The 27,685-nt window shown below is 42.9% G+C and overlaps 1 protein-coding gene across 7 annotated transcripts in view; it reads left to right on the plus strand.

Annotated features, from left to right (window-relative positions):
• Positions 1–1,243: 1,243 nt before the first annotated feature.
• SYNCRIP (synaptotagmin binding cytoplasmic RNA interacting protein) overlaps positions 1,244–27,685 on the plus strand; it is a 34,601-nt gene continuing 8,159 nt past the window's right edge. For 2 of the 7 annotated variants that reach the window (XM_049772226.1, XM_049772227.1), the window contains exons 1-11: positions 1,293–1,429; positions 2,717–2,876; positions 3,546–3,664; positions 3,774–3,881; positions 7,611–7,724; positions 7,822–7,998; positions 18,352–18,487; positions 20,030–20,235; positions 22,112–22,150; positions 22,858–23,007; positions 23,285–23,406. In XM_049772226.1, the coding sequence (XP_049628183.1) occupies positions 2,729–2,876; positions 3,546–3,664; positions 3,774–3,881; positions 7,611–7,724; positions 7,822–7,998; positions 18,352–18,487; positions 20,030–20,235; positions 22,112–22,150; positions 22,858–23,007; positions 23,285–23,406 (1,319 nt within the window). In that variant the 5' untranslated portion in view covers positions 1,293–1,429; positions 2,717–2,728. Of the gene's footprint in view, positions 1,430–2,716; positions 2,877–3,545; positions 3,665–3,773; positions 3,882–7,610; positions 7,725–7,821; positions 7,999–18,351; positions 18,488–20,029; positions 20,236–22,111; positions 22,151–22,857; positions 23,008–23,284; positions 23,407–27,685 lie in introns of all 7 variants that reach the window. The other 5 variants (XM_049772228.1, XM_049772229.1, XM_049772232.1 and 2 more) reach the window with 4 other exon arrangements.

A 27,685-nucleotide genomic window follows, 5' to 3' on the forward strand; every position in this document is an offset into this window, starting at 1 on the left:
CAACCCTCTGTCGCATGACGTGGGGTGCTTTTCCTTTCCCGGGGTGGCAGCTCCCTCCCGGGCGAGGCGAGGCGAGGGGAGGGATCAGCCCTCTCTCTGCCTCTGGAGAACAGCCGGGCAAGGCTTTGCGACCCAGTAAATCCCCCCCCCCCCACCCCTGGGCCCCTGCAAATTGGCTGCCGCCCGGCGACACCCCCACCGCACCACCTCGAGGTGCTATTGTGCAATTAAGCGCCGGGGACGGGAGCCGGCCGAGCGTGGCCGGCCAGGTGGACCAGAGGTCCCTGTGGGTCCCGCGCCGGCCCCTCCCTCGCCGCCCTATTGTCTGCCTCGCTCCGCCCCGGGGGACACGTGCGCCTGCAGCTCCCCGAGCCAGCCGAGCGCCGACTGTGCCAGGCGGCGGCGGCGTGGACCAGCGCCTGCGAGGGGAGGCTCCGCGCGTGGCTGCAGAGCCCCGCGCGCGAGGCTCGAGCCGGTGAGTGAGTGGGTGGGCGGACCCCACCCCAGGGCGCTCGGACGGACTGCGGGGTTCCCCGCGAGGGCCCGGGACGGGGTGCGCGGGGGGCGGCGTGCGCGTGGGGCTGCCCGCAGTGGGGGTGGCGCGGGCCGGGCTGTGGGGAGCTGCCAGTCTCCTGACAAAGGAGAGCGAGTGGGCCGGGCCCTGCCCGCTGAGCCTCGCCTAACTCGCCTCGCCTCGCCTCGCCTCGCGAGCGCCGGGGGGAGTGTCGGGACGGGAAGGGGCGGGGCGGGCCCGGCCGCGCGAGCGGAAGGGCGGGGCCAGGCGGGGCGGGGGCTCGGGCGGCGGCGTCCGGGGGCGGGGCCGCGGGCGCGCGTCCTGCGGCGTGGCTACGTCGGCACGTCGGCGCGGGAGAGAGAAAGAGCCGCCGAGTCGGCTGGGGCTGAGGGCCGGGGCCGAGGGAGCGAAGGGGCCGCGAGTCGGGCTGGAGGCGGGAGAGAGCGCGGCCGCGTGCGCAGCCGGAGCGGGGCGGGCGGAGGCGGGCGTGTCGCGCCGAGGCGGCCGCGGCGGGGGAGGCTGAGGAAGGCAGAGAGGGGGCCGGGGCAGGCCTAGAGCAGGAGGCCGGGAGGCTGCGGCGACGGAGGGGCGAAGGCGGGGCCGGAGGAGGGCCGAGCCGGGGGAGAGCGGGCCGGGGAGCGAGTGAGCGTGCGGGAGCGGGACCGAGGGAGCGAGCGGCGGACGCGCTCGGAGGGCGGGCGCGAGGCGCGGGGGGGGGGGGCGGCGGGGGCGCGCGCGCACCGGGAGCGCGCTCGGAGGCGAGTGGAACTGGATCGGGTTTGCTGCCAGCGGCGTGAGCTTCGGCCGCCATTTTACAACAGCTCCACTCGCGCCGGACACAGGGCGCCGCGAGCACGCGTCGCCCACAGCCCCGGCTCCTCGGACACGATTCCTCGGCCGCAGCCCGACGGGGAGGTAGGCGACGGCCGCGGGGGCCCGGGCCGGGCGGGAGGGCGCGGACGGGGAGCGCCGTGACATTGGGGCTGGCGGCGTGCGCGTGGGGGGGCGACGAGGCGGCTCGGCCGAAGCCGGTGGCTTCTCTGGAAAATGGATTCCGAGGCGGGCGACAGGCGAGGCGGGGAGAGGCGAGGCGAGGCGAGGCGAGGCGGAGAGAGGCGAGGCGGGGAGAGGAGAGGCGAGGCGCGGCGCACGTTGACGGGCTGCCGGCGAGGCGCGGCGCGGCGCGGCGTGGAGTAGGCCGCGGCCCGCGCGGCCGCCACTTCCTCCGGCCTCCATGTGCCGCGCCGCCCGGGCTTTGTCTGCGCCGCCGGCGTGGGTGCAGCCGCGGCCGGCGCGGGAGTGGGCGGAGAGCCCTCGTGGGGCCGCGCGGGGGGCGCTGTGGCCGGCCGTCCCGCTCCGGGTGGGCGCGGGGCGGAGGCAGCCGCGTGTCGCGGGCCGGGTGGGCGGCGCGGGCGCGGGCGCGGGCGCGGGCTTGGCGCCTGGCCGCCGCCGCTCTTGCTGCGCTGGGCTGGGCTCGGGGCTCCGGCGGCCGGCGCTCGGCGGTCTGGCGGCGGTGCGAGGAAGTTGTCGGGCGTGTGAAGGCGGCCGAGCACGTGTTCGCTGGCAGCGGGGCTCCGTCCCGGGCGCCGCCGCGGTGGGCGAGGCCGCCGCGGCGGGCGCGGCGCCGGGGGCGGGCGCGGGGGTGCCGGGCGGCGCGGCGTGGAGTGGAGGCGTCGGCGGTGGGAAGGCGGCTCGCGTGAGCGCTTTTGTTCTGCCTTCGCGGCGGCGGCGGCGATGGGCCCCGCGTGGGAGCGGGCCAGAGCCGCGTGGCCGTCCGGCCGTGCTCTTGCAGCCGGCGATCCCCCCCGCGGGCTCCTTTTTTGGGGCGGCCCGAGTGCCCGTGCGGGCTCCATTGGTGCGGCCGCTTCCTTTACCACTTAGGGAGTGTGAGTGAGCAGGTGAGTCAGGCAGGTGCCCAGGGAAGGAGGCCGCCCCCCCTCGGCCCCGGGCGCTCCGGAGCGGGCTTGGCTGGCGAGGCACTACTAGGGACTCGAGTGTGCGAGTGTGAGGCTTCGGAAGGGCGGCCCCGGCCCAGGCTCAGGCTGCTGGCTGCTGCAGCTGTTACGTGGTGCTTCCCGGCAGGCAGAGGAAGGCAAGAGTGGGGCTCGAACCTTCTCCGCCACTGGTGTTTTGCTTTTTGTTTTTTGTTTTGTTTTTGTTTTTGCAGACCCTAGTTTAATTTTGCTTATTGCGTTTGAACAGATCTCTGGAAACATGGCTACAGAACATGTTAATGGAAATGGTACTGAAGAGCCCATGGATACTACTTCCGCAGTTATCCATTCAGAAAATTTTCAGACATTGCTTGATGCTGGTTTACCACAGAAAGTTGCTGAAAAACTAGATGAAATTTACGTTGCAGGTAAGAACTAACACTTGCAAAAGCATTTCATGAAATTTTTTTCTATTGGACTTTTTTCTGGCTTTGAGCTAAAATAGCAACTTTTTGTGGTTTCCAATTAAGTGGGAACTGAGTTCTGCCTTGCACGACTGTGGATTAGAGGTGACGTAGGAAGGGAGGGAAGAAAAAAAGGTTAGGGAGTAGTGGCTGGCTGGACAGGTGGAGAAGTCAATGATGGTGGCAACAGCTGCTAAACGTTGGGAACGGGCCATGTGACTTTTTGGGGGTATTTTTATAATAGGATTCTTGTCATATCATTTGGTAATTGTAGACTTGGTGTGGTCGGTCTTGGTGTGGCTGTTGCTTTTATAGTGGTATTGAAATTGACCAGAGGTTTAGTTGTCATTCTTGGTATTTGTCGGTTGATTTGAGAATTTGTAAGCTCATAGATTAGATTTATTGTATATGTTTAGTATTCAGAATTATCTGATTTAGACCCAGAACAGGCTAGGAAAGAAGTTGATTCAATGTGTAGGTGTGGTTGAGAGGCCTTATGTAGCATCAAAATGCAGTTTGGAATGGCTAAAGTATGTGTTTTTACAGATGATAAAGGTGAATGGGAGGATACTTAGTGGCACACAAAAACATTTTCAAAAAGCTAAAAACTAATTGAAGTATTTTCTTCTCTAGGGCTGGTTGCACATAGTGATTTAGATGAAAGAGCTATAGAAGCTTTAAAAGAATTCAATGAGGACGGCGCACTGGCAGTTCTTCAGCAATTCAAAGACAGTGATCTCTCTCATGTTCAGGTAACCTTAATGCCAATATAAAGAAAGAAAAATTATTTGGACTTAATTTAAAGTTTTTTAAATATGACACAGATGCGATGATCATTAAATACTTGAAAATTCTTTACAGAACAAAAGTGCCTTTTTATGTGGAGTCATGAAGACTTATAGGCAGAGAGAAAAACAGGGGACCAAAGTAGCAGATTCTAGCAAAGGACCAGATGAGGCAAAAATTAAGGTATGTCTTAATTTTCTTTTTAAAAATTCCCTTTAGTTGTAACTTTTTCTTTTTTTAAATTTTATTTTGTGAGATGGTTGGTTGGCTAATGCTCTGGGTTACTTCTGGTGGTGCTAGGTGACCATATGGGATGCAGGGAAAAAAACCTGGATCAGTCTTGTGCAAGGCATCCTATATCCACCCCTTAAAATTACTTCTTTGATGGTCTAGTTTTGGTAGATGTTTGTTGGGTGTGAAATTGGTGTGGTGTTTTTGTTTGCTTTTGGTTTTTGGTCCACTGTCCTCTCTCAGGAATTACTCAGAAATTGCTTCTGGTAGGTGTGGGACTATATGGGGTCCCCGAGATCCAAAAAACCTGGGTCGGTTATGTGCAAGGCAATTGGCCTTCCCTTTGTGCTATCACTCAGATCCCATGGTTTTTGCTTTATCTTAAAGACAGTGAGGTAATTTAAAAATAAGCTTTAATAGTTACTTTTTTTTGAAAAGTATCTGGCTTTTGAATTTTTTTTTTTTTACCAAGTTTTCTGGTTTATTAGCTAATATTTGAATCTATGCTCTTGATACATGTTTTTGTTTTTACTAAACTCACAAGTTTAGGTTAGGACTAGAACCAAAAGGGGAGGTTTGATTTGTCTGCCTTATAATTGAGGAGTGAATACATTTAGCTAGCAGATGGTTTTAAGATTTTCAAGCTCTCAGAAGTTTAGCAAATCATCTAATTTGTTTATCTTTAAAAACTTTTAAAAATAAAATTGATTACCGCAGAGGTACATATGAGGAGACAACAGGCAATGAAATTATTTTGTATTTTTAAAGGTCCTTGGGTATATGGCCTTAAGCTTTGCTTGGATGCTTTTCTCTGGGCTTAGTGTGTGCTCTGGGACCATGTGGTATTGGGTTGAATCTGGGCAGGCATGGGGGACCATAAGGGATGCCGGATTTAGTGTGAATCAAAAACTGGGTCAGATGCATGCAAGGCAAATGTCCTACCTGTTGTTCTGTAGCTGGTCCCCTATGTTGAGCTTTTTTAGTTAATAGAAAATAAAGTTATAAAGCTATTTTTAGAGACTAGAACAACAGTAGATAGTATAGCAGGTGAGGTAAGAGTCAGCAGTTGGGTGGAGAGGCGTTTTTCATCTGTGATTAGTATAGTTGCTTGTATGGTTGTCATGCTTGTAATTTTTACAAAAGCAAGATTTTTTTTTTTTTTGGTGGTTTTTGGGTCACACCCGGCAGTGCTCAGGGGTTATTCCAGGCTCCAGGCTCAGAAATTGCTCCTGACAAGCACGGAGGACCATATGGGATGACCTCCTACATGAAAGGCAAACGCCTTACCTCCATGCTATCTCTCTGGCCCCCAAAAGCAAGATTTTTATAAGGCATATCTTTAAAAATGTTTTGTGATTTTTCAGTTTTACCTTGGGTATAGTTTTCAAGCTTTAGTGTGACTACATTGTAGCAAGAAGGTATAGAAATTTATTTGTTCACTTATTTTGGGCCACACCCAACATTGTTCAGCCTGTGCACTTAGGCATTACTCCTGGAAGATTGGGAGACCATATTAGATGCCAACCTGGGTGGGCTGCATGCAAGCATCCTACTCACTAATATTGCTCCAGCTCCTGTGGATATATTTATAGGATGTTTACTGGGAATATGTTCTTTGTCTTAAGGGATTGGCATAAGAGGTGGAGTTATTTTGGTAGCTATCACAGTGTTACATATGAAAAAGAAATTGGATTTTCCATTTAATTTAGTATGCACGTACAGGTTTTAGGTTTTTTTGTTTTCCTTTTGGACCATTTCCATTGGTTTTTAGGCTACTCCCTGCTTGGTGGTTGTCCTTTCCCCCAGGATCCTCTGGGATCTTGTGGTGCCAGAAACCAAACTAAAGCTCCAGTATGCAAGGCATATACACACTAGCTCTCTCTTTTTTTTTGGGGGGGGGGGGCACACCCAGTGACACTCTGGGGTTACTCCTGGCTATGCACCCAGAAATTGCTCCTAGCTTAGGGAACCATATGGGACACCAGGGATTGAACCTCTGTCTTTCCTATGTTAGTGCATGCAAGGCCCTACCTCTTGTGCCCCCACACTAGCTCTTTGGCTCTAGATTTGAGCTGTATCTTTTTTACTATGCTGGTGTTGTGCCCTTCAACAAATGTTAGGAATAGCAGCAAAGAACTAAAATGTATAGGGATTTCTTGGTTTGTTTTATTTGGTTGTGGGCCACAATTGGCAATGCTCAGGACTTATTCCTGCCTCTGTACTCAGATCACTCCTGGTGAGCTTGGGAAGACCAGTAGGGGGTTATATCAAACCTGGCTTAGCTGTATATAAGGCAGATGCACTTTTTGTTACACTGGTGTTTTGTAAAACTGCAGTGCAGTTTTTACATGCATATCCTGTGAAACCTGGTACTTGGATGTCAAACAAGTGATTGCTGTGTTTTTTTTTTCCCCCTCTGTAGATCTAAGTTCCTGGACTTGAAGAAATGTGAATTTTTATTTTTAACAGAAATGGAGAGGGGGAGTTGTGTAGAAGCTTTGGATTATAGGGAATATGTTAGGAAAGACATTTAAGACTTTGGGGGGCTGGAGAGATAGCATGGAGGTAAGGCGTTTGCCTTTCATGCAGAAGGTTGGTAGTTCAAAGCCTGGCATCTCATATGGTCCCTGAGCCTCCCTGGAGCGATTTCTGAGTTTAGAGCCAGGATTAACCCCTGAGCGCTGCCGGGTGTGACCCAAAAATGGAAAAAAGAAAAATTAAGACCTTGGAATGGTATCTTACCCATTTCCTCCTTAAAAAGAATTAAGAGTTAGCTTCATTAGATGCTTTTAGGACCTATTAGTAGAATAGCTGTATCCTAACTTGAAATGTTGGTCAATTTGAATTTTTATTTACAGAGAACTACTCCGTGATTAACTGGACAAATACAAAACTTTGAATAGTATTTTGAAACTTGGCTCATAAAAGCAGTTATTACATTAGGGAACTGTAATAGGGCTATGACATTAAAGAGGAAATATTGTAAGATACCAGAAATATGTGGAGAATTTTGCTAACATAAATGGAAAGATTTAAATAAGAATGATTGGGGGTGGGCAATAGCTAGCAAGCAAGTCTTAGGAGTTATGCTTAGGGATCACTGCTGGCAGGTTAGGGGAATCCTATGGGATGGCAGGTCAGTCATGTGCAAGGCATGGTTTACCTCTTTTACTACCACTTTGGTCCCAAGTTTGATTTTGGTAGTAGGTGGTGGTTTTTTGTATTTTTTTTCCTGTTTGTTTTTTCCCTATATGGTCCCGAGTACCACCAAGAAAAATACCTGAAATTACATAGCTCTGCACCTCAGGAATTAATTTTCTTGGTTTTTGAGCCACACCTGGTGACACTCAGGGGTTACTCCTGGCTATGAGCTCAGGAATCGTTCCTAGCTGGGAGGACCATATAGGACGCTGGGGGATCGAACCGCAGTCCATCCTACGCTAGCAAGCTTGCAAGGCTGACACCTTGCCTCTAGTGCCACCTCTCTGGCTCCACCTCAGGAATTTCTCTTGGTGGTACTCAGGACCATATAGGAAGATGGGGATTGAACTCGGGTCAACATGACAAAGTCGAACACCCTACTTGTACTATTGCTTCAATTCTTAAATAACGTTTTTAACTGCTAAGTGATCTGTGCAATCTTATGAATTAAAAGTATTAATGACATTTGAACTCTTGAAGGCACTCTTGGAAAGAACAGGCTACACACTTGATGTGACTACTGGACAGAGGAAGTATGGGGGACCACCTCCAGATTCCGTTTATTCAGGTCAGCAGCCTTCTGTTGGCACTGAGGTAAAGAAACTAAAAACTTGTATCTTCTTTAGTAAATACACAGGTATCTGGTATCCTAAAGAAACTTTCCATGGTTTTTATGTCGTTTAATTTACAGATATTTGTGGGAAAGATCCCAAGAGATCTATTTGAGGATGAACTTGTTCCATTGTTTGAAAAAGCTGGACCTATATGGGATCTTCGTTTAATGATGGATCCACTTACTGGTCTCAATAGAGGTTATGCGTTTGTCACTTTTTGTACAAAGGAAGCAGCTCAAGAGGCTGTTAAGTTGGTAAGTTCTTTTTTGTGTTGGTCTTTGCATGCATGCAAATTCACCATGTTAGAAGTGCTCATTAAACAGTACCTCACATTCTCTGTGTACTTTGCATTCCTAGTTGATTGCTTTGAGAATGTATAAGGTAGTGTGGCAGAACTAGTTACTCATTGAAGCATCTGGTTCATTGTTTATTTAAAAATTTATAGGAGTGTTAAATTAAGAAAGTAATTATAATAGAGCTTAATATTATGATTCTGGCCACAACTAGGCTATCCCTTTGAAATATATTTTGCCAACTTTTCAAAAAGTTATAGTGATGAATTTCTAGTTAGTGAGATTTTGTGATTGTCAATATTTGATTTAAAATAACATGGAGCAGGAAAACTTACTTTTACAACTTAAAATTTAAGCAGGTTTTATTACATTTTATGATTTTATGATTGTAGATTTTGTAGTTGAAGTGATTGAGGTAATTTCAGTTCAGGAAGTGTACCAGAAGCCCCCACAGGCAGGAACCATTTTATAAATGGTTCATTATGTTAGGTGCTTGTTAAATTTTTCTTATTTGGGTTATATATTTTATGGGTAATTCTAAGGAAACAGGAACCACTGATAGGTAGGTTATATTTTGCTTTTCTTTACCTGACCTAAATTATTAGACAGTTGCATTGAAGGCAAACTTTAAGGAGAAATAGAAAAGCAAACTTTTTTTTTTTTTTTTTTTTTTTACCACAGTTGACAGTGCTTAGATCTTATTACTCCTGATTCTATGCTCAGGGATCACTCTTAGCAAGGCTCAGGGTCTCAGGAGACTAAATGGGGTGCTGGGGAAGGAACCTTGGATAAGTGCAAGGCTAGTGTCCTACCCATTGTACTATTGTCCCAACCCCAAGGATACTTTATTTTCTGTGTGTTGCTTAAATTTGTGCATTGGTGCACATGATGAGCTACTTCAAAGAATATACCCCCCACCCACACACACACCCACTAGAATTTGTTCAGATGTTGGTGATGCTCATTAGTTATTCTGGCTTGCTCCTGGCAGTGCTGGGGGAATCATATGGGATGCTGGGATCAAACTCAGACCAGCTGCATTCAGGGCAAGCTCACTCCCCACTGTATATCTGTCCTATCTTTCAATATAGGCATCTTTTATTTTAAAAAATGTCAGGAGCTTGGGTGTTTCTTTTTGATAATGAAGGCGTTTTCTCCCTCCAAACACTGCTTCATTCCTCTTTGGGAGAGAATGGTGCACTTTTTGGAGCCACTAATTTGAAACCTGTGTCATATTAAAAATATTATTTTGGGGACCAGAGAGATAGCACAGCAGTAGGGCGTTTTTGCTTTGCACGCAGCCGATCCAGATCCAGGACAGACAGTGGTTTGAATCCCAATATCCCAGATGGTCCCCCATGCCTGCCGGGCAATTTCTGAGTGCAGAGCCAGAAGTAAGCCCTGAGTGCCAACAGGTATGACCCAAAAACCAAAAACCAAGTTTTATTTGGAGCCACACATGCAGTGCTCAGAAACTACTCCTGGCTTTCTGCTCAGGAATTATTCCTGGAGGTATTCAGGTGTTTAGGAGAACCATGTGTAATGCTGGGATTCAAACTGGGCAAGGCAAGCACCTTAACCTACGATCCTACTTGACCAAGCTATCAATATTTTTATGTATTTACTTAATTTTTCGTAGTGGCCATCACCTGGCATTGCTTAGAGCTTTCTCCTGGCTTTGTCAAGAGATCACTTCTGGTGAGGCTTTGGAGAGCTGTACACAGGGTACCAGGGATTGAGTCTGGGTCTTCCCTGTGCAAGCAAATGCCCTGCCACTATACTCTAGACCCCTAAAAGCTGTCAAAATTAAATCTCAGCATGCTAACTTCTTTTCTTTTTCTTTTTTTTGCTTTGGTTTGGTTTTGCTATATCTGGTGCTGTCTGGTTATTCACTGCTGGAGAAGATTACATTTTTGTGGTGCTTGGGATTGTATCCTTCAGTCTAGATGCACAGCATATGCTCCAGCTCATCTGACTTTCTGGTTTTTATAGGTCAGGTATAATTAAAGAATTTTTGGAATATATATACTTTATTCAGTTTAATGTATAAATTGACAAACTATAATGTGAAAAGTAGACTTAAGCCACAAACTACAATAAAATGCTGGTGCAAAGTTCAGTGGTGTTGGACCCATTTTATTTACTATGTATTACATAAAGTTTTATCTAAGTAATAATTAGCGAATTAATTTTTCCCCATTTTTGAATTTTCGGACAATATCTGGAGGTGTGCAGGTGCTATTTCTGGAATTACTCCTGGAACAGTTATGTTGTTGGGGATTTAACTTGGGCCATTGCATGCAAAGTATGTGTGCTTCAGCTCTTTGAGCTATCTCTACAAATTCTAAACTTAATTCTTTTGTGTGGGTATGGGGTTGGTTGTGGTGGGTTTTAGGTCACCCCAGTTGTGTTAAGCTGTCAGCCATAGTTGAAAGAATGCAATACAAGTCTTCCCTGTTTCTGGTCAGGCTACTTAATTTTTGCTACTAAAGTAGGTATCAGGGACTGGGATTATGGAGCACAGGATTTTTATGTGTGAGGTTCTTGGTTGTAACCCTGGCACCCCCCCCACACAAACAAACCAAAATACGCTACTTGTGGTAGGTTCTCAGAACTAAATTTAAATTTTCAGTGATTTCTATAAATCTTATAGTAAGAACACATGCCTTACAAAGACACATCTTTAGAAAAAGATAAAAGATGGTGTATAAACTAACTGTAACATGAGTTGATTGCCAATTTCCACATGAAATGTTTTAATGTGGACCTTTCCTATGTAATAGCCCCACAGTGCATTGCAGTAGGCATACACTATACAGTAGTCTTGTGTTTATTTTTTTGCTCAGGTGTGTTCCTCGGTGGTACTTAGGGATGGGCCATATGTGGTTATAGGGATTGATTTGGGGTCAGTGAGATACCAGTAAGTGCCTTAATGCTGTCTTTTATGCTATATATTGTCTTAATGATATTAAAATTTTTTGATTGCATATGATGCAGGATCTCTAGTCATAACCTTTAAAATACTTTGGTGGAGTTGAGTTAATATTTTTGAGTGCAATTTGAGTTCTTTATGCATGCTTTTATCTACTGAGACGAGGCCTTACTTAATTTTTTATTTTATTTTTATTTATTTTGTTTTTGGGCCACACCTATTGGTGTTCAGAGATTACTCCTGACTTTGCACTAAGGAATTCTTCCTAGGGGTGCTTGGGACCATATGGGATGCTGGGGATTGAACCCAGATCAACCATGTGTAAGGCAAATGCCCTATCCACTATGCAATCACTCTGGCCCTGCATCTTGCTGCATTTTAAGAGAAAACTTTGTGAAAATCTGTATTATATGTTGACATGAATTGGACCTAATTTTTACTTATGCCAGATAGCAAGCCTAGGGCTTCACAGACAAAAGGTAAGTGTTCTACCACTGAGATACATGCTAGGCCCATACTCTTTTTTTTGGGGTGGGGGGTGGGGGGAGGGTTTGTGTAGATGGTTTGCCTATGTTTAGAAGTGATTCCTTGAAGTACTTTGGGGACCAGATGTGTACTGAGGAGTGAACTGGGTCATCATTGTTCAAGGTATGTCACTGTACCATTGCTTTGGTCCTCTTCTTATGTTTTTAAAGGATTCTTTACTGTGACTAGGATAATGATATAAAATTGGTTGCTCTTTTGGGGGGGTGTTTAGTTATGCCAGATGGTGCTTACTTTTGGGTATCTTTGCTCAGAGGTATTTTCTGACATATTTGGGGACTAGTATGTGGTGCTAAGGATTAAACTGGGGTTAACTTGCATTCAGTACAAGCAATCACATTATCTTAAGTACTATCTTATTACCCCAAGAATTGTCTCACTGTGACAACTAACTGGGGAATAGGTATACCCAACAGTATTCAAAGGACAAAATCTGGGGCTTCTTTGAGACGTATATAGATATATTTGAATTTTGTTTCTTTTTCTTTTTCTTTTTCTTTTTTTTTTTGTGCCACACCTGGTGACGCTCAGGGGTTGCTCCTGGCTTGGGGGACCATATGGGACGCCGGGGGATCGAACTGCGGTTCGTCCTAGGCTAGCGCAGGCTAGGCAGGCACCTTACCTCTAGCACCACCGCACTGGCCCCCTGTTTCGTTTTTTGGGGGGTGCATACCTGGTAGTGCTTGAGGCTTATTCCCGTCTCTGCTCGAACGAATATTCCTGGTTGTTTTGGGGGGGACCATAATGGGTGCAAGGGATAGAATGCGGGTTAACTGCAGCACAAGTGCCTTACCCTACTGTACTAGCTTTTTGGCTCAAGTTGAATTGGTTTTGAAAGCATGATTGATTGGTTTTTGGGCCACATCCAGCAGTGCTCAGGTGTTAGTCCTGGCTCTGCACTAAGAAATCGCCCGCTGCGGGACCATTTAAGATGCCAGGAATTAAATCGGGTCCCTACCAGGTTGGCCACAGGAAGGCAAATGCCCTATTGCTGTGGTATCTCTCTGGCCCCCTGAGTTAAAAAAAATTTTTTTGTGCTTTCTTGTACTTAAATAATCTTATTGTCTTGATAATGGTATTGTATTTTGATCATTTGAGCAAAGTTTTTTCTCTAGCTTAGTGTGTTTTAAATTTTACCTGGATTTTTTGTAAAAGATGGTGTTAGTAGATACTAACGAAGAGGAATGATAGAGAAGCAACAGCATGCCTTATTTTTTTGTTTGCTTGCTTGTTTGTTTGTTTTGGGGCCACACCCGGCATTGCTAAGGGGGTTAGTCCTGGCTCGGGGTACCCTATGGGATGCCAGGGATCGGACCTGCGTCCATCCTGAGTCAGCTGCGTGACACCCTTCTGCTGTTATACCACTCCAGCTCCTTATTTATTTATTCAGTTAAGAAAATTCATCCTTTAATGATGATGATCTAGCTAGGGAAGGAAAATTAGATATGTAAAAAGATAAATAGTAACTGCACCTAGTTGCTTTTTAGGACATAGGAGTTGTACTAGCTGCTACAATAGTATCTTTTAAAAGACCTCAACCTATTCAAGGTAAGAGGAATTACCTTCTTTTTACAGTATAAAGTAAATGGATGGCTTGCCTAAAACCATATAACTTTAGTTTGATTTTGTTTAGCTTGATTAATTACTGTTAACTAGAAGTGATTTATGTGAGCATACACTACTTAAATTACTAGGTCACTTGTTTTTAAGTTAGGTAGTGTTCTTGGTGTTAAAAATGTAGCTTGAGGGGCTGGAGCTGTGGCAAGTGGTCAGGAGTCTGCCTTTCCCAGCTAGCATAGAATGATGGACTATGGTTTGATCCTCCAGCATCCCATAGGGTCCCCCAAGCCAGGAGAGATTTCTGAGTTCATACCCAGGAGTGACTCCTGAGCTACACTGGGTGTGTCCCAAAAACAAAAAACAAAACAACAAAAGTAGCTTGAACATTGTCTTTTTTCATTTTTAATTTTTTTTTGCATCTACCCACAATTTGCCATTTTCATTGCTGCTGCTTGGTGTAAGGTATCGTTAGATAGCTTTAACTGCTCTCACTACTTTTCTCTTGCTCCTTAGCAGAGATGGCAGAATTCCCATGCTGAAAAAGACTAGTTCTAAAATAAGCCCTATATGATAAGTTTTCTGCTTGCCTCTATTCGTCACTCTGCTATGACCTCTTGTTGCTTCTATTTGCTTGTTCACATTGATGCCTGACTGTACTCAGGACTTACCCCATCTCTGCTTAGAAATCACTTCTGATGGGGCTCCAAGGACTCTAGGGTGATGGGGATCAAATCTGGGTTGACTGCTTGTAAGGCAAGTGTTTTACCCTCTGTACTATCTCTTAGTCCCATACCTTCTTACCTTTGAGAATCTTTTAATTTTTTGATTTTTGGGCCACATCTGGTGACGCTCAGGGGTTACTCCTGGCTATACGCTCAGAAATCTCTCCTGGCTTGGGGGACCATATGGGATGCCAGGGAATTGAACCAAGGTCCATACTAGGTCATTGTGTGCAAGGCAAATGCCCTACAGCTTGTGCCATTGCTCTGACCCCACCTTTGAGAATCTTTTGATTGAAAGATTCCCTAGGATAGTATTTTGAATGTATTTGTAATACTACTTAGTAGTGAGCATAATAAAATACACTGCTTGGATGCACATGAAATAAATTCATTTACTCATCTCTTTAGTTTTTGGGCTATACCCCCTGGTACACAGGGGGCCTACTGCCAGCTTTATGATTGGTGGTTATTCCGGGCAATGCATAGGGAATCTAGTGGTTTCAGAAATAAAACCCAGGCTTTGTGCATTAGTATTTGCTCAGCCTCATGAGCTATCTCTTGGTCACTTGTGATTTTTTGGAAACCTGACAGTTCCCTGGGGATTCCTTTGCCTGAGATTGAAACTGGACCATCCTGTCTTCCTCATTCAAAGTTTTTCGCTCCTTGATCTATTTCTTTTCTTTTTTTTTTTTTTTTTTTGCTTGTTTGTTTGTTTCGTTTTTTGGTGGGGGGGCACATCCGGCGGTGGCCGGTGGTTACTCCTGGCTGTCTGCTCAGAAATAGCTCCTGGCAGGCACGGGGGACCATATGGGATGCTGGGATTCAAACCTTAGGTCCTATAGATTGGCTGCTTGCAAGGCAAACGCCGCTGTGCTATCTCTCTGGCCCATATTTCTTTGTTTTCTTAAATAATTTCTTGATTTTATAAATTAATTTCTTATTTCTTCTATCAGAATATGATCTTTAGCTTTCCTGAATCCTCAGTATTAAAAACAATGTTCATCTTGTAATAGGTACAGGGTCAGACTAATCATGCCATCAGATTTATTACATATAAACACAAGAATTTATGGAATTCTTTTTATTATGGACTGTTTGGGCTTTTAAGGAGTTTTTGGTTTACATATACATATGTCAAAGGGATATGTAACTAGTTGGGGTGATGCTCTCTTGATGGTGAGATCTTTGGAATTATATATAGTATTTTGTTGGAGGAAAAACTAAGGAAGGACAAACAAGTGTGCATGTCTATTTGTGTAGTGTGCTATTAGAGATATAGCCACTGGTGTTGAAAACGCTCGTCAAGGGGGCTGGAGAAATAGCACAGTGATTGGGCATTTGCCTTGCATGTGGATGACTTGGGACCAACACGGGTTCAATTCCTGGAGACTGCCAAGAGTAATCCCTGAGCGCCTCTAGGTATGATCCAAAAACAAAAAAAAGGAAAAAAGAAAACACTGGTCATAGTATGTTATAAACAGTGGGATTTTAGCATTATTTGAACTTGAATAATTATGATTTTTTTTTTGGGGGCCACACCCGGTAATGCTCAGGGTTTACTCCTGGCTATGTGCTCAGAAGTTGCTCCTGGCTTGGGGGACCATATGGGACACTGGGGGATCAAACTGCAGTCTGTCCAAGGCTAGCGCAGGCAAGGCAGGCACCTTACCTTTAGCGCCACCGCCTGGCCCCATAATTATGATTTTTTAATATAAAATATTTAAGCACCATGATCACAAACGTGATTGTAGTTGAGTTTCAGTCAGAAACAGAACACTGCCCTTCACCAGTGTAACATTCCCACCACTAATTCCCCCATTCCTTCCCAACCTCTGCCTATGTTTGAGACAGGCATTTTACTTCTCTCACTCATTAAGATAGTCATGATAGTTGTTAGTATAGTTATTCCTGAATGGTTATGATTTTAATAGTGCTTATTTGATTTCCAAAGCTGTGTATTATGCCAGCTTAGCCACAATCATTTTGATGAATGTAGTGGTCAAAGCAGTCCACAAAATAGTGTTACTACAATTACTAGCAATTCAGCAAATATTTTGTATATTTCATAAGAAAACTTACTTTAGCTATTTAAGGTAATTTGATCCAGTTCTTGACATTGTTTGTAGAACATGAGAAGCTAACTGCAGTTAAAGCAATACATGGGGCCAGAGAGATAGCATGGAGATAAGGTGTTTGCTTTTCATGCAGAAGGTCGATGGTTCGAATCCTGAACCTGCCAAGAGTGATTTCTGAGCATAGGAGCATAGGAGTAACCCCTGAGCGCTGCTGGGTGTGACACAAACCCCCCCTTCCCCCCCAAAAAAAGGCACTACAAATTACTCAGAGGGTGGTTGAGGGGTGAAGGAAATCGTTTTTGTTCCTTTGGTCACATCCAGTGGTTTTCAAGGTTTATTTCTGTCTCTACTTGGGGATCACTCCTGGTTGACCCAGGGGAACAGATAGTATGTTGGGAATCCTAGGTTGGCTAGGTCCAAGGAAAGCACCCTATCTGGTCCTTCAACATGTTTTAGGCTCCACAGTTTCAGTCCAACAGGTAATCATTAGCCAAACAAAGTGAACTGTTGAGTCACAAGCATATACTATATGTACAAGTCTGTGAAGGGCTTTTATTTGGAAATATAGGGGACACTTAGAAGGTAGAGTGACTAGTACTGTTGAGAAGAGTAGAACTGAACAACCATTTCTGGATTGAATTCTGTAGCAATATATAAAGTGAACAGGACATTCACTTTTCTTCTACACCTGGCCAAACACTCCATTTGATATCTCTCAAGTCTTATCAGAAATGATTCAAATTCAGTAAATTCTCAGGGACCTTAAGGGGTGCTGGGGATCGAGCCCAGAGTGGCCTTGTGAGAGGCAAACTCCCTGCCTGCTATTTTTACTTTCCAGCACTTCAGCACATTTTTTAGTGTTTCAATGTAAATGTCTGGAAATGGGAAAGAGTGAGGGACTGATTTTCTGACTTGCATATAAGTTCTCATATATACATACAATGCAGAATATTAAGGGAATGGTCAATTTTATCTTATGGCTGATTCATAACTCATAAGTTCTTTAATAGTTTTCAAGCTCAATTTTATATATAATAGGTTTTGAGGGTCAGGAATATAGTGGTTAATCAACTAATTGCTGCCACTATTATTACTAAAAGTTGTGGTAGTTTTATTTTTGTTTTTATTTTTTACTTAGTTTTGGTTTTTGTGTAACTCCTAACTCCCGTACTCAGGAATCACTTATGGTGGGATTGGAGGGAACCAATTGGAGATTGAGCCCAGCTTGGCATATCCTGTGCTGTCTTTCCAATAGCTCCACCCATTTTTATGAAAATTCTTGGTACTTTTAAATGTATGATACATAATTTCCTATATAGTAATTTTTACAAATTGTAGCTGATGAATGTCACTGGGTCTTGATTTTTTTTAGTATATCTCACTATTCTATGAGACTTAGTTATTTTAAAATAGTTCACTGTGGTCCCGGAGAGATAGTTCAGCCAGGAGTAACCCCTGAGCACCGCCAGGTGTGACCCAAAAACCAAAAAAAAAAAAAAATAGTTCACTGTAATTTTTGTTTTTAGGGGCTCACAATGGCAATCTTGTCTGGGACCATGTGTGTAGGTGATTAGACTCGGGGGTCATATATACTCATATATATGCAAAGCATATATTTCAGTGCTATAAGCTGTCCATGTTTACTTTTACTGTAAACAGTTTACCTGTCTTTCCAACTTATGTGGGGTTAATGGAAATGGAGTAAGTCATGTTCAGGTTAAGTTTTCTATTTAGAGTTGAGTTCTGCATTCATATGCTCTTCATTGTTTCTTTCTCCTCTGTTCACCTTCCGGGGGGGCTGCAAGTTAGTTTGATCTGTCACTGAGCTACCTCCATAACTCTAAAGTTTACTATTTCTAATTGTGACTTTTTTTTTTGAGGCCACATCTGCAGTAGCTCAAGAGGTATGAGATTACTTTTGATAGTGCGTGGGGTCCACCTGGTAACTGGGATGAACCCTGACCCTTTCCATGCAAAGCATGTGCACAAGGGTTTTGGACCACACCCAGCAGCCCTCAGGGGTTATGCCTGGCTCTGTACTCAAATTGCTCCTGATAGGTCCAAGGATGCTAGGGATCGAACCCGGGTTGGCTTTGTGCAAGGCAAATGGCAACCCACTATGCTATCACTCTGACCCCTTATTGAAACTTTTAGAACAGGGAAGAAGTGATGGAAAAATCAGCTTAGGTACTGGTTAGCCCAAAGGCAAAAAACTTAATGATACTTAAATTAGTTTCCCTTGCTTCAGGATAATAGGTTAGCAGAATAAATTTAAGTAGACATTAAGCATGAATATTTTAAATTTATTATTGTTGGTATTCCATGTTTAGATTATATGATACTTTAAAGCATGAACTTATTTTGAAAGATAAAAATACTGATTAAAATAGTGTTGGATTTTATTGTAGAATTTGCTCTTGTATTGGATTTGGTTTTCTGTAATAACTGCTTACAGGATATTGTGTACTCTTTCCCCTTTTAGTATAACAATCATGAAATTCGTTCTGGAAAACACATTGGTGTTTGCATCTCAGTTGCCAACAATAGACTTTTTGTGGGCTCTATTCCTAAGAGTAAAACAAAGGAACAGATTCTTGAAGAATTTAGCAAAGTAACAGGTAAGTCAAACCTATTCAGCAGGGCATGCTATGCTACTTGTAGGAGGAAGATAATTGCTTGGCTTAGTGTCAAGTGTTTCTATTATGCACATCCCAAACAGTGCCCAGGAAGCATAAAGGCTCCTCCTGGTGATTCTCTAGTGGGGCCCAAAGTACACATTGCAGTGATATGTGGGGTGCAAAATCTGCAGAATTGATACTATATTTTTCCAGTTTTAGGGAATTGTGTTACTTTGTCTTTAGGTGCTAGTTGACAAATCTCAGTAGGATTGGTGTATTTGATTTTCCAAACTAGCACAAAAGTAAATAGTCATGCTGTGAGCAAAAATGATTAATGATCAATATGGTAATATTTTTGAATGGTAGGTTTTTTTTTCCCAAAGTGAACGCTGGTACAAAAAAAATTTTTTTTGTTTATAATGTTATCAAATTGCAAACCATAGGAGCATTTGGAAATTTGATACTTGCATACATTTTATTTGATGCTAATATTATGCTTGAAATAAATCTATTGATGGCAGGATTAAGAAATGAGTCTTTAAAGACATAATAAGAAAAATGTCAGGACTGGAATGATAGTACAACATTAATCTGCCTGCTTTGCATGCCACTGACCTGTGTTTGATTCCCAGAATTCCATACGCTGCCAGGAGTAGCCCCTGAGCATCTTTGGATCTGGCCCCCCAAAAGGGGGTTGTCTTAAGTATGTCTCACTTAAACTACCATTTCCCTTAAAGGGTTAGAAATTTTGGGGACTGGAATAACACTGTGGTAAGGCATTTGCCTTGCACGTGGCCAATGCAGGATGGACCCTGGTTCGAATCCGGGCATTCTATATGGACTCCGAGCCCGCCAGGAGCGACTTCTGAGCACAGAGCCAGGAGTAACCCCTGAGCAGTGTTGGGTGTGACCCAAAAACCAAAAAAAAAAAAAAAAAAAAAAAAAAAGTTGGGAATTTTTATGCTTCTTTCTCATTTAAAAAAAATGTAAGCAGAATAATCATTAGGTCTTAAGTACAAAGAATCACATATTGGAAGGTAGGGATTGTGGCTCTGTGGTAGAGTACATGATATGTATGTATGTGGGCCTTAAATTTAATTGTTGGTGTCAGGAAGTATTAAGTAACATTGACATCCTACCCTCCCATACTCTGTGAATGTCTGTGTGTTGGGAATACTGAAAATTGTTAGGAAAGTTACACGAAACAGCTTTTTTTTTTTTTTTTTTTTGGTTTTTGGTTTTTGGGCCACACCCGGCGGTGCTCAGGGGTGACTCCTGGCTGTCTGCTCAGAAATAGCTCCTGGCAGACACGGGAGACCATATGGGACAGGATTTGAACCAACCACCTTAGGTCCTGGATCGGCTGCTTGCAAGGCAAACACCACTGTGCTATCTCTCCGGGCCCGAAACAGCTTTTTTTGAGAATCCCAGAAACTACACCTTTTACATTTTGATATTTGTGTGAATATTCTCTTAAAAGCATTTTATAGTTGTTCTTGCTTGTTACTTTGTCTAATTTTTCTTGAATTGTTGCTTTTTTAGAGGGTCTTACAGACGTCATTTTATACCACCAACCAGATGACAAGAAAAAAAACAGAGGTTTTTGTTTCCTTGAATATGAAGATCACAAAACAGCTGCCCAGGCAAGGCGTAGATTAATGAGTGGTAAAGTCAAGGTCTGGGGAAATGTTGGAACTGTTGAATGGGCTGATCCTATAGAAGATCCTGATCCTGAGGTTATGGCAAAGGTAATGCTAGTCAAGTTAAAAGTTTTTATGATCGTTGTTGGGCGAATGCTGGTTAAGACTAATGTATGCATGGGGGTGCCGGAGAGATAGCACAACAGTACGGCGTTGCCTGGCATGTGGCTGACCCAGGATGGATGGGAGTTTGATTCCTGGCATCCCATATGGCCCCCGACCCTTCCAGGAGTGGTAGTGAAGGATTGCTTGTGTTGTATGATATGTTGGTTTTGTTTTTTTATTTTTGTATGAGGTGCTATGCCTGTGATTGAACTTTTTAAGACAAGCATTCTTATAGAGCCACATCCCAGCCCACTCCTATTTTTGAGTAAACTCTTAAGAGCAATTTTCTTTGAGAATGGTGCCATTAGCTTGCATGATTTTTATGTTGAAAGTTCTACTCCTAAAAATAGTGAACTGTACTGGCTTTAGAAGGGCTGCTGCAGTTACAGGGTTTGGCTATTATTAGGCATCCTGTTTTCAGCAGTTGGTTAAGACATCCTTTGAGAACAAACATCTCTTGAGTCAACACTTTACGCACTGGTACATTAGGTAGTTATTCTGACTTTTTAAGACTCTTCTAAGGGTTATCAATTACCAAATTAAACCGGGAGGAATTTTGTTTAATTTTTCTGGTTTGGGGAGGTAGGTTGGCCACACTTGGATTTAGGGACCTCTCCTGGCTGTATGTTCATACCTGATAGTACTTAGATGATAATGCAGTACTGGGATTGAAAGGGGATGAGCTGTATGCAAAGCAAATGCATTAATCCATGTTCTGTCTCTATCCCAAAGATAAGTGGTCTTGATGACAAAAACATTTTTCTTATGGCCAAAAGACTCATTTGGTTAGCACCGGGATGCTATTTCAAGTATTTCAGGGAAGAAGTGTTAAACTTTCTTAGTTGAAAGGTCTAATTTTGAGACATTGTTTTGTGGGTGTTTAGGATTGAAAAAATTTCTTTTACCAAGTATTTTGCTACATCTACTCTTTTCAAGATTTTAGAATCAAGTGCCAGAGATTATTATAGGAATTAAGGTGTTTGCCATTCATATGACCAAACTCACAAGTCACCACAAAGCCAGGAGTAAGCCCCGAACATTGCCAGTATGAACCAAAAACCAAAGAGAAAAACCAAGGGGAAAATATTTCAGAAGATTCCAAATATTTGCGCATGGGGAAGGAGACAAAAAAAAAAAGGTTTTGGGGCCGGAGAGATAGCATGGAGGTAAGGTATTTGCCTTGCATACAGAGGATGGTGGTTCGAACCTCGACATCCTATATGGTCTCCCGAGCCTGCCAGGAGTGATTTCTGAGCGTAGAGCCAAGAGTAACCCCTGAGTGCAGCCAGGTGTGACACCCCCCCCCCCCCAAAAAAAAGTTTCAAATAGTTGTAGAGGATTAGTGAGTGTCAAGCAGAAGTTCAGTTTATACAGTGGCCACCTGAATTAATGTTGATAATAGTTAATGACCACCTATACTAAGTGTTTAACAATTATACTGTGTTTTATTCAATTAAGATTGTTGAGATATACCCACCTGGTTTTGATTGGGAAATCCTAATTTAATAAAAAAATAGAAATATGTCTTTTTAAAATACAACAGAAAAAAAGTTATCACATACCACATGCTCACTAGTTTTCTTTATTGTTTATTCGCATACATATAACATTTGTTAAAGTCAGTAATATACTCATAGCTAATTTAATGTCCACGGATTACAGTAGCCTTGGTATTGCACAACTGAGTTTGATAGATATATATATCCACCAGAATAGTTGATAGAATGGTTACACTGCTCTGAAACTCCACCGTAATCCACCTATTTATCCCTCCCTCCTCCTAACTGTTGGTAATTTGATCTTTTTACTTTCTCCATAGTTTTGCCTATTCTCAAATGTCATATATTGGAATCATACAGTATGTAGCTTTTTAAGATTATCATCTTTTTTCTTGATTATATGCATTAAGGTTCCTCCATGGCTTTTCATGGCTTGAGAATTCATTTTTTAGCATTGATAAATATTCCATTGTCTGGATGTACCACAATTATCCATTCACCCCTTTCGAAGGACATTTTGGTTGCTTCCAAATTTTGGCAATTATGAATAAGACTGCTATCAGCATCCATGTGTAGGTTTTTGTGTAGACATGTTTCCAACTGATTTGGGTGAATACCACAAAAATTGTTGATGAAGATAGTTGATATTATCATGCATCTAGTTTGTGAGATGTCTCCCAGCGTGGTTGTAATTTGTAATTTTATCAGCAATATTTCTGTTGCTCAAAATATTGACATCAATATTTGATGGTGTTTTGTATTTTGGCCATATTGATAAGCATGTAGTAGTATCTTTTCAGATTGCTGTTTTTTTTTTTACCATTTCTTAGGCTTATTAGATATTATATGTATATCTTTGATCAGGTACCTTTTAAGATTTTGCTTATTAGCTTCAGCAATCATGTTCCATGGTATTTACCCAAATGAGCTGAAAATTCAGTCTTTATATTACTGATGCTCATCTAATAGGTTGTGACTAAAGTTAATTTTATAGTAGGGTAAAGCAGTGCATCTTAGCAATAACATGCATTGGAATTAACAGCTTGTATATGTTTTCAAATTTCAGGTAAAAGTGTTGTTTGTACGTAACCTTGCCAATACTGTAACAGAAGAGATTTTAGAAAAGGCTTTTAGTCAGTTTGGAAAACTGGAGCGAGTGAAGAAATTAAAAGATTATGCTTTCATTCATTTTGATGAACGAGATGGTGCTGTCAAGGTAAATAACTTAGGAAATAATCAGCAAAAAATTTACAAGGTTTTTTTTTTTTTTTTTTTTTTTTTTTTTTTTTTTTTTTTTTTTTTAGTTTTCTAGAATCACCCAGAAATTTCATCGAAACTTAGAGGTCATGTAGTATGTTCAAGATAATCTTTGATCTTAGGTAATTTCATATCTTACTTTGGTCTGACAAAAAATATTGAAAGAATCTCAAATCTTAACAATCCTACTTTTATTCTTTTCCTTCCAACTCTGAAACATTTTTTAAATTTTATAGGCTATGGAAGAAATGAATGGGAAAGATTTAGAGGGAGAAAATATTGAAATTGTTTTTGCTAAGCCACCAGATCAAAAAAGGAAAGAAAGAAAAGCTCAGAGGCAAGCTGCAAAGAATCAAATGTAAGTAACGTATAAGTTTGGGGGAATGAAGTGATAGTTAGGACAGGATTATTATGAGCTTGCCTTTAATGCAGTTGACCCTAGTTTGATTCCTGGCACTTAAATGGCATATCCCAGGCATATCCAGGAGTAATTAAAATATAAAAAAAGAAATTTACTGTTGTAATGCCCAAAACTGCTTAAATTTTTTTTATATGTTTGAGTAATACTTAAAACTTTTAAACAATGTGCCCTGTTCTTTTTTTTTTTTTTCGGGCCACACCCATTTGACTCCTGGCTAAGCGTTCAGAAATTGCCCCTGGCTTGGGGGGGACCATATGGGATGCCGGGGGATCGAACTGCGGTCTGTTCTACGCTAGCGCTTGCAAAGTAGACACCTTACCTCTAGCGCCAACTCGCCATCCCCGTGCCATGTTCTTTTAAAGATAACAAATAAAATTAGATTAAAAAATGATTTATATGTATTTTGGGGATTCACACCTAGCAGTGCTCTGTGTTACTCCTGGCTCTATGCTCAGAAATCGCTCCTGGCAGGCTTGGGGGACCATATGGGATGCTGGGATTCAAACCACTGTTCTTCTGCAGGCAAGGCAAACGCCTTACCTCCTTGCTATCTCTCCAGCCCCATATGTATTATTTTACTTGTGAAGAGTCATTTCTAAGTAACTAGAATATTTTATAATCTAGATGGTTCTGTATTTTACAGAATATTTTTGAATGTTTTCAGTGCTGAAGGCAATAGTTTTACTAATAGATTAAAATTGTGAGTTTTTTTGGGGGGAAGCATTAGGCCACAGTCAGTGCTCAGGGCTTGATTACTCCTGGCTCTGTACTTGGGACATTTCTGACGATGTTTGGGGGAATCATAGGATGTGAGGTATCGAACATGGGTCAGCAGCAGGCAAGGTAAACTTGTGAAAGATTTTAAAGGAATAAATAAAATCCCTGTGATAAACTTTGCTTCCCTTTTTCAAACTGAGTCTTTACCACTTGTGTCCATTATTATCCAAAAGATTTGTATAGTATGAATTGGTTTTGAAAAGTGAGAACAGTCATAAGAAAAGAATAGCTTAATATTGAGTCAGCATGAGTGTAATGTATTGGAACTCTTTTTGTTTTGGGGCCACACACAGTGATGTTTAGATCTGACTTCTCTCTGTGTTCAGGGATCACTTCTGGCTGGGCTCGGAATCATGTAGGATGTAGGGGAGATCACACTTGGGTTGGCTATGTGCAAGGCAAGTGCCCTATCCTGTACTACTGTATTGCTTTAGCCCCTATATCAAACATTCTTTTTAGATCATTTACTCAAAGGATATTTGCTCATTAATATTTATCTGTGCATAATGAACTTAGGAGCTTTAAGTATTTTGTTGTCAGTAAGAGTCATAATTGCTATATAAGGGTGTAAGAATAATTTTATTCAGGGGCCTGAGAGATAGCACAACGGTAGGGCGTTTGCCTTGCAAGTGGCTGACCCTGGACTAACAGCGCTCGGGTTACTCCTGGCTCTACGCTCAGAAATCGCTCCTGGCAGGCTCATGGGGGAGCGGAGGGGAGCATGTGGGATGCCGGGATTTGAACCACCATTCTTCTGCATGCAAGACAAATGCCCTATCTCCATGCTATCTCTCTGCGATTGAATCTTGACTTGATTTGTGGATGCAGAAGCATAGGTTTTAGTTTTTGAGTTTTCTGGCCTCAAGGTTTTGTTTGGTTTGCTTTTGTTTACTTTTGGTTTATACCCCCTGGTGCTTATTACTTAGTTACTTAAAGTTCTGCATTAGGAATTACTTCTGGCAGTGCCCAGGGATATTGTGTAAGGTGTCAGGGTATCAAATCTGGATGGCCTCATGCAAAGCAAGCGCCAACTGTATCTTTGAGGATTCACCAAGGTATTTCTTGCATTGTGATTATTTATGTGGCATCTGCTTGCTCGTAAGTAAATAAATATGTTATCGGGGTTGGTATAAAAGGAAAAAAGAAAACAAGTTTTAACTTTTAGAAGACAGTTGACTGGTTTATTAAGGGGCTCAGCCAGAAAGATAGCACAGCGATAGGGCATTTGCCTTGCATGTGGCCAACCCAGGGCAGATGGTGGTTTGAATCCCAACATACCTTAGGATCCCCCGAGCCTGCCAGGAGCAACTTCTGAGTGCAGAGCCAGGAGGAACTCTTGAACGCTGGTGGGTGTGGCGCCCCCCCCCCCCCAAATATATAGTGGCTGAATGAATGTAAGAATAAAAGGTCATTAGATAAATCATTAGAGATGTTAATAGATATAAGTGGTGATAATAGGCAGAACAAGTCAGATGATGGCTACTTGTGTTACTTGCAGTTTAACTTTTTGCAGTCATTCATGTTTGGGTTTGGGCCAGACCTGTAGGTGCTCAGAGGGTCACCCCTCAATCCTTAGTCAGGTAATAAGTAAAACTTGCCTAGGCTTTTTGTTTCTTGTTTAGGCACCAGTGTTTAAAAGTATTAATACTTCTTTGTGGTACTCTTATACTGCTATTATACATGTGGGGGGGTAGGCCATGCCTTGTGCTCAGGGACATTTCTTTACAATGTTCAGAGAAGAATTTTGGCAGTGGTTTTGGTGGTGCTAGGGAACTGAACCAGGTTTGGCTGCGTGCAGAGCAGTTGTCTTAACCACTGTACTCTTATTATTTATTTTATAATGGGGATGTGGGGCTATATTTGGCAGTGCTTGGGGTACATAGCTTTTTTTTTTTTTTGTCTTGTTTTTAGGTTCATACTAGTGATGGTCAGGGCTTAATAGTCCTGCTTTTAGGGAGCCCGCTTGGTGGAATTTGGGTCAACAGTAGGTAGTTCTGGGAATTGAACCTGGATTGATTGTGTACAAGGCAAGTGCCGTATCTAATGTACTATAGTCACTAATATTTTTCAGCATCAGCACATTGACATTTTGTGATGGTGGAGTTTTGATTTATAGCGACAGTCCTTTGTTTGCATCATAGATGTTTAGCAGAACCACTGTCCTTCCTTTCCACTACTAGATAATAATGCAGACCTTATGAAACAAACTATCCATCCCCACAAATAAGCAACCCATCATGGGGTTTAGTCCCATTTGTGAATGTGTGAGCCAAAACAAACATGAATGCTGTCAAGTAAGGACTACATAGATAGCTCAGGGTTAGTGGATAAATTTTAAGTGTTGGATCCCATTCAATCCTGGTACCATTGGCACCACACTACACCCAGCAGTGAGCTGGGTTGGATGTGTACCCACCCAAAAAAGATATTTATTATAATGACTAGGGAGCCAGAGAGATATAATACAGCATGTATGTATAATACAGCCAACCCTGCCTTAACCTCATAGTTATCTGTTGGCTTCCCATGCCATCTCATAGAGTTCTCCTGGCCACACCATGAGTAGGAATAAACCCTGACACTTCTGGGTATGGCCCTAAAACAAAGTGATCTGGTAGCACAGCACAACAGAATTGGCTAAAGATTTAATAAGACTTAGACCCTTATGAATTTACTATAAAATTATGTGAATAAATAGAATTAAGAATAAATTATTGTAAGAAATGAATTTCAAAATGCCATTTATGGGGGGCCAGAGTTAGTACAGCAAGGCAGGCGCTTTACATATGGCTGAACTGGGTTTGTTCCTTGCCATCCTATATTGTCTTCTTAGCTCTTCTAGAAGTGATACCTGAGTACAGAGCTAGGAGTAAACCCAGAATTTTACCAGGTATGACCCCAAAGCAAATTTTTGTAAAAGAAAGGCGGGGGGGCATTGTTCTATTAGGGAGGCACATCAAGGGTATTTGACTTTCACATTATGTGTTCCCTACAGTCACCATTTTTGAAATAACATTTTTTCAAGTTTGGTAATTTTTTTCTGATAATTGCCTGCTGTTTGGAATTTATACTATAAATGGTAACAGCTCTAGCAACAGATTTATTTTTTGGCTTTCTTGCCCATGCCTTGTGTGTGTTATTTGGGATTTTTCTGACTGAGCTGTGCTCAGGAGCGATCCCTGCTGGTCCTTAGTATCAAATTGAATGGCAGCATTGCTTGCAAAGTAGCCTAATCCCTATATATATCTCTTTTGTTTGTTTTGTGGCCACATCTGGTGACACTTTGTAGTTACTCCTGGCTCTAAGTTTAGAAATCACTCCTGCCAGGCTCTGGAAACCCATTTGAGATGCCAGGCATCAAACCCAGGTCGGCTTCAAGCAAGGCAAACACTGTACCCACTATGCTGTTGCTCCCTTACAGTGTACCCGCTATGCTATT

Source organism: Suncus etruscus, chromosome 4, assembly GCF_024139225.1.
Source record: "Suncus etruscus isolate mSunEtr1 chromosome 4, mSunEtr1.pri.cur, whole genome shotgun sequence".
Classification (NCBI taxonomy): Eukaryota; Metazoa; Chordata; class Mammalia; order Eulipotyphla; family Soricidae; genus Suncus; species Suncus etruscus.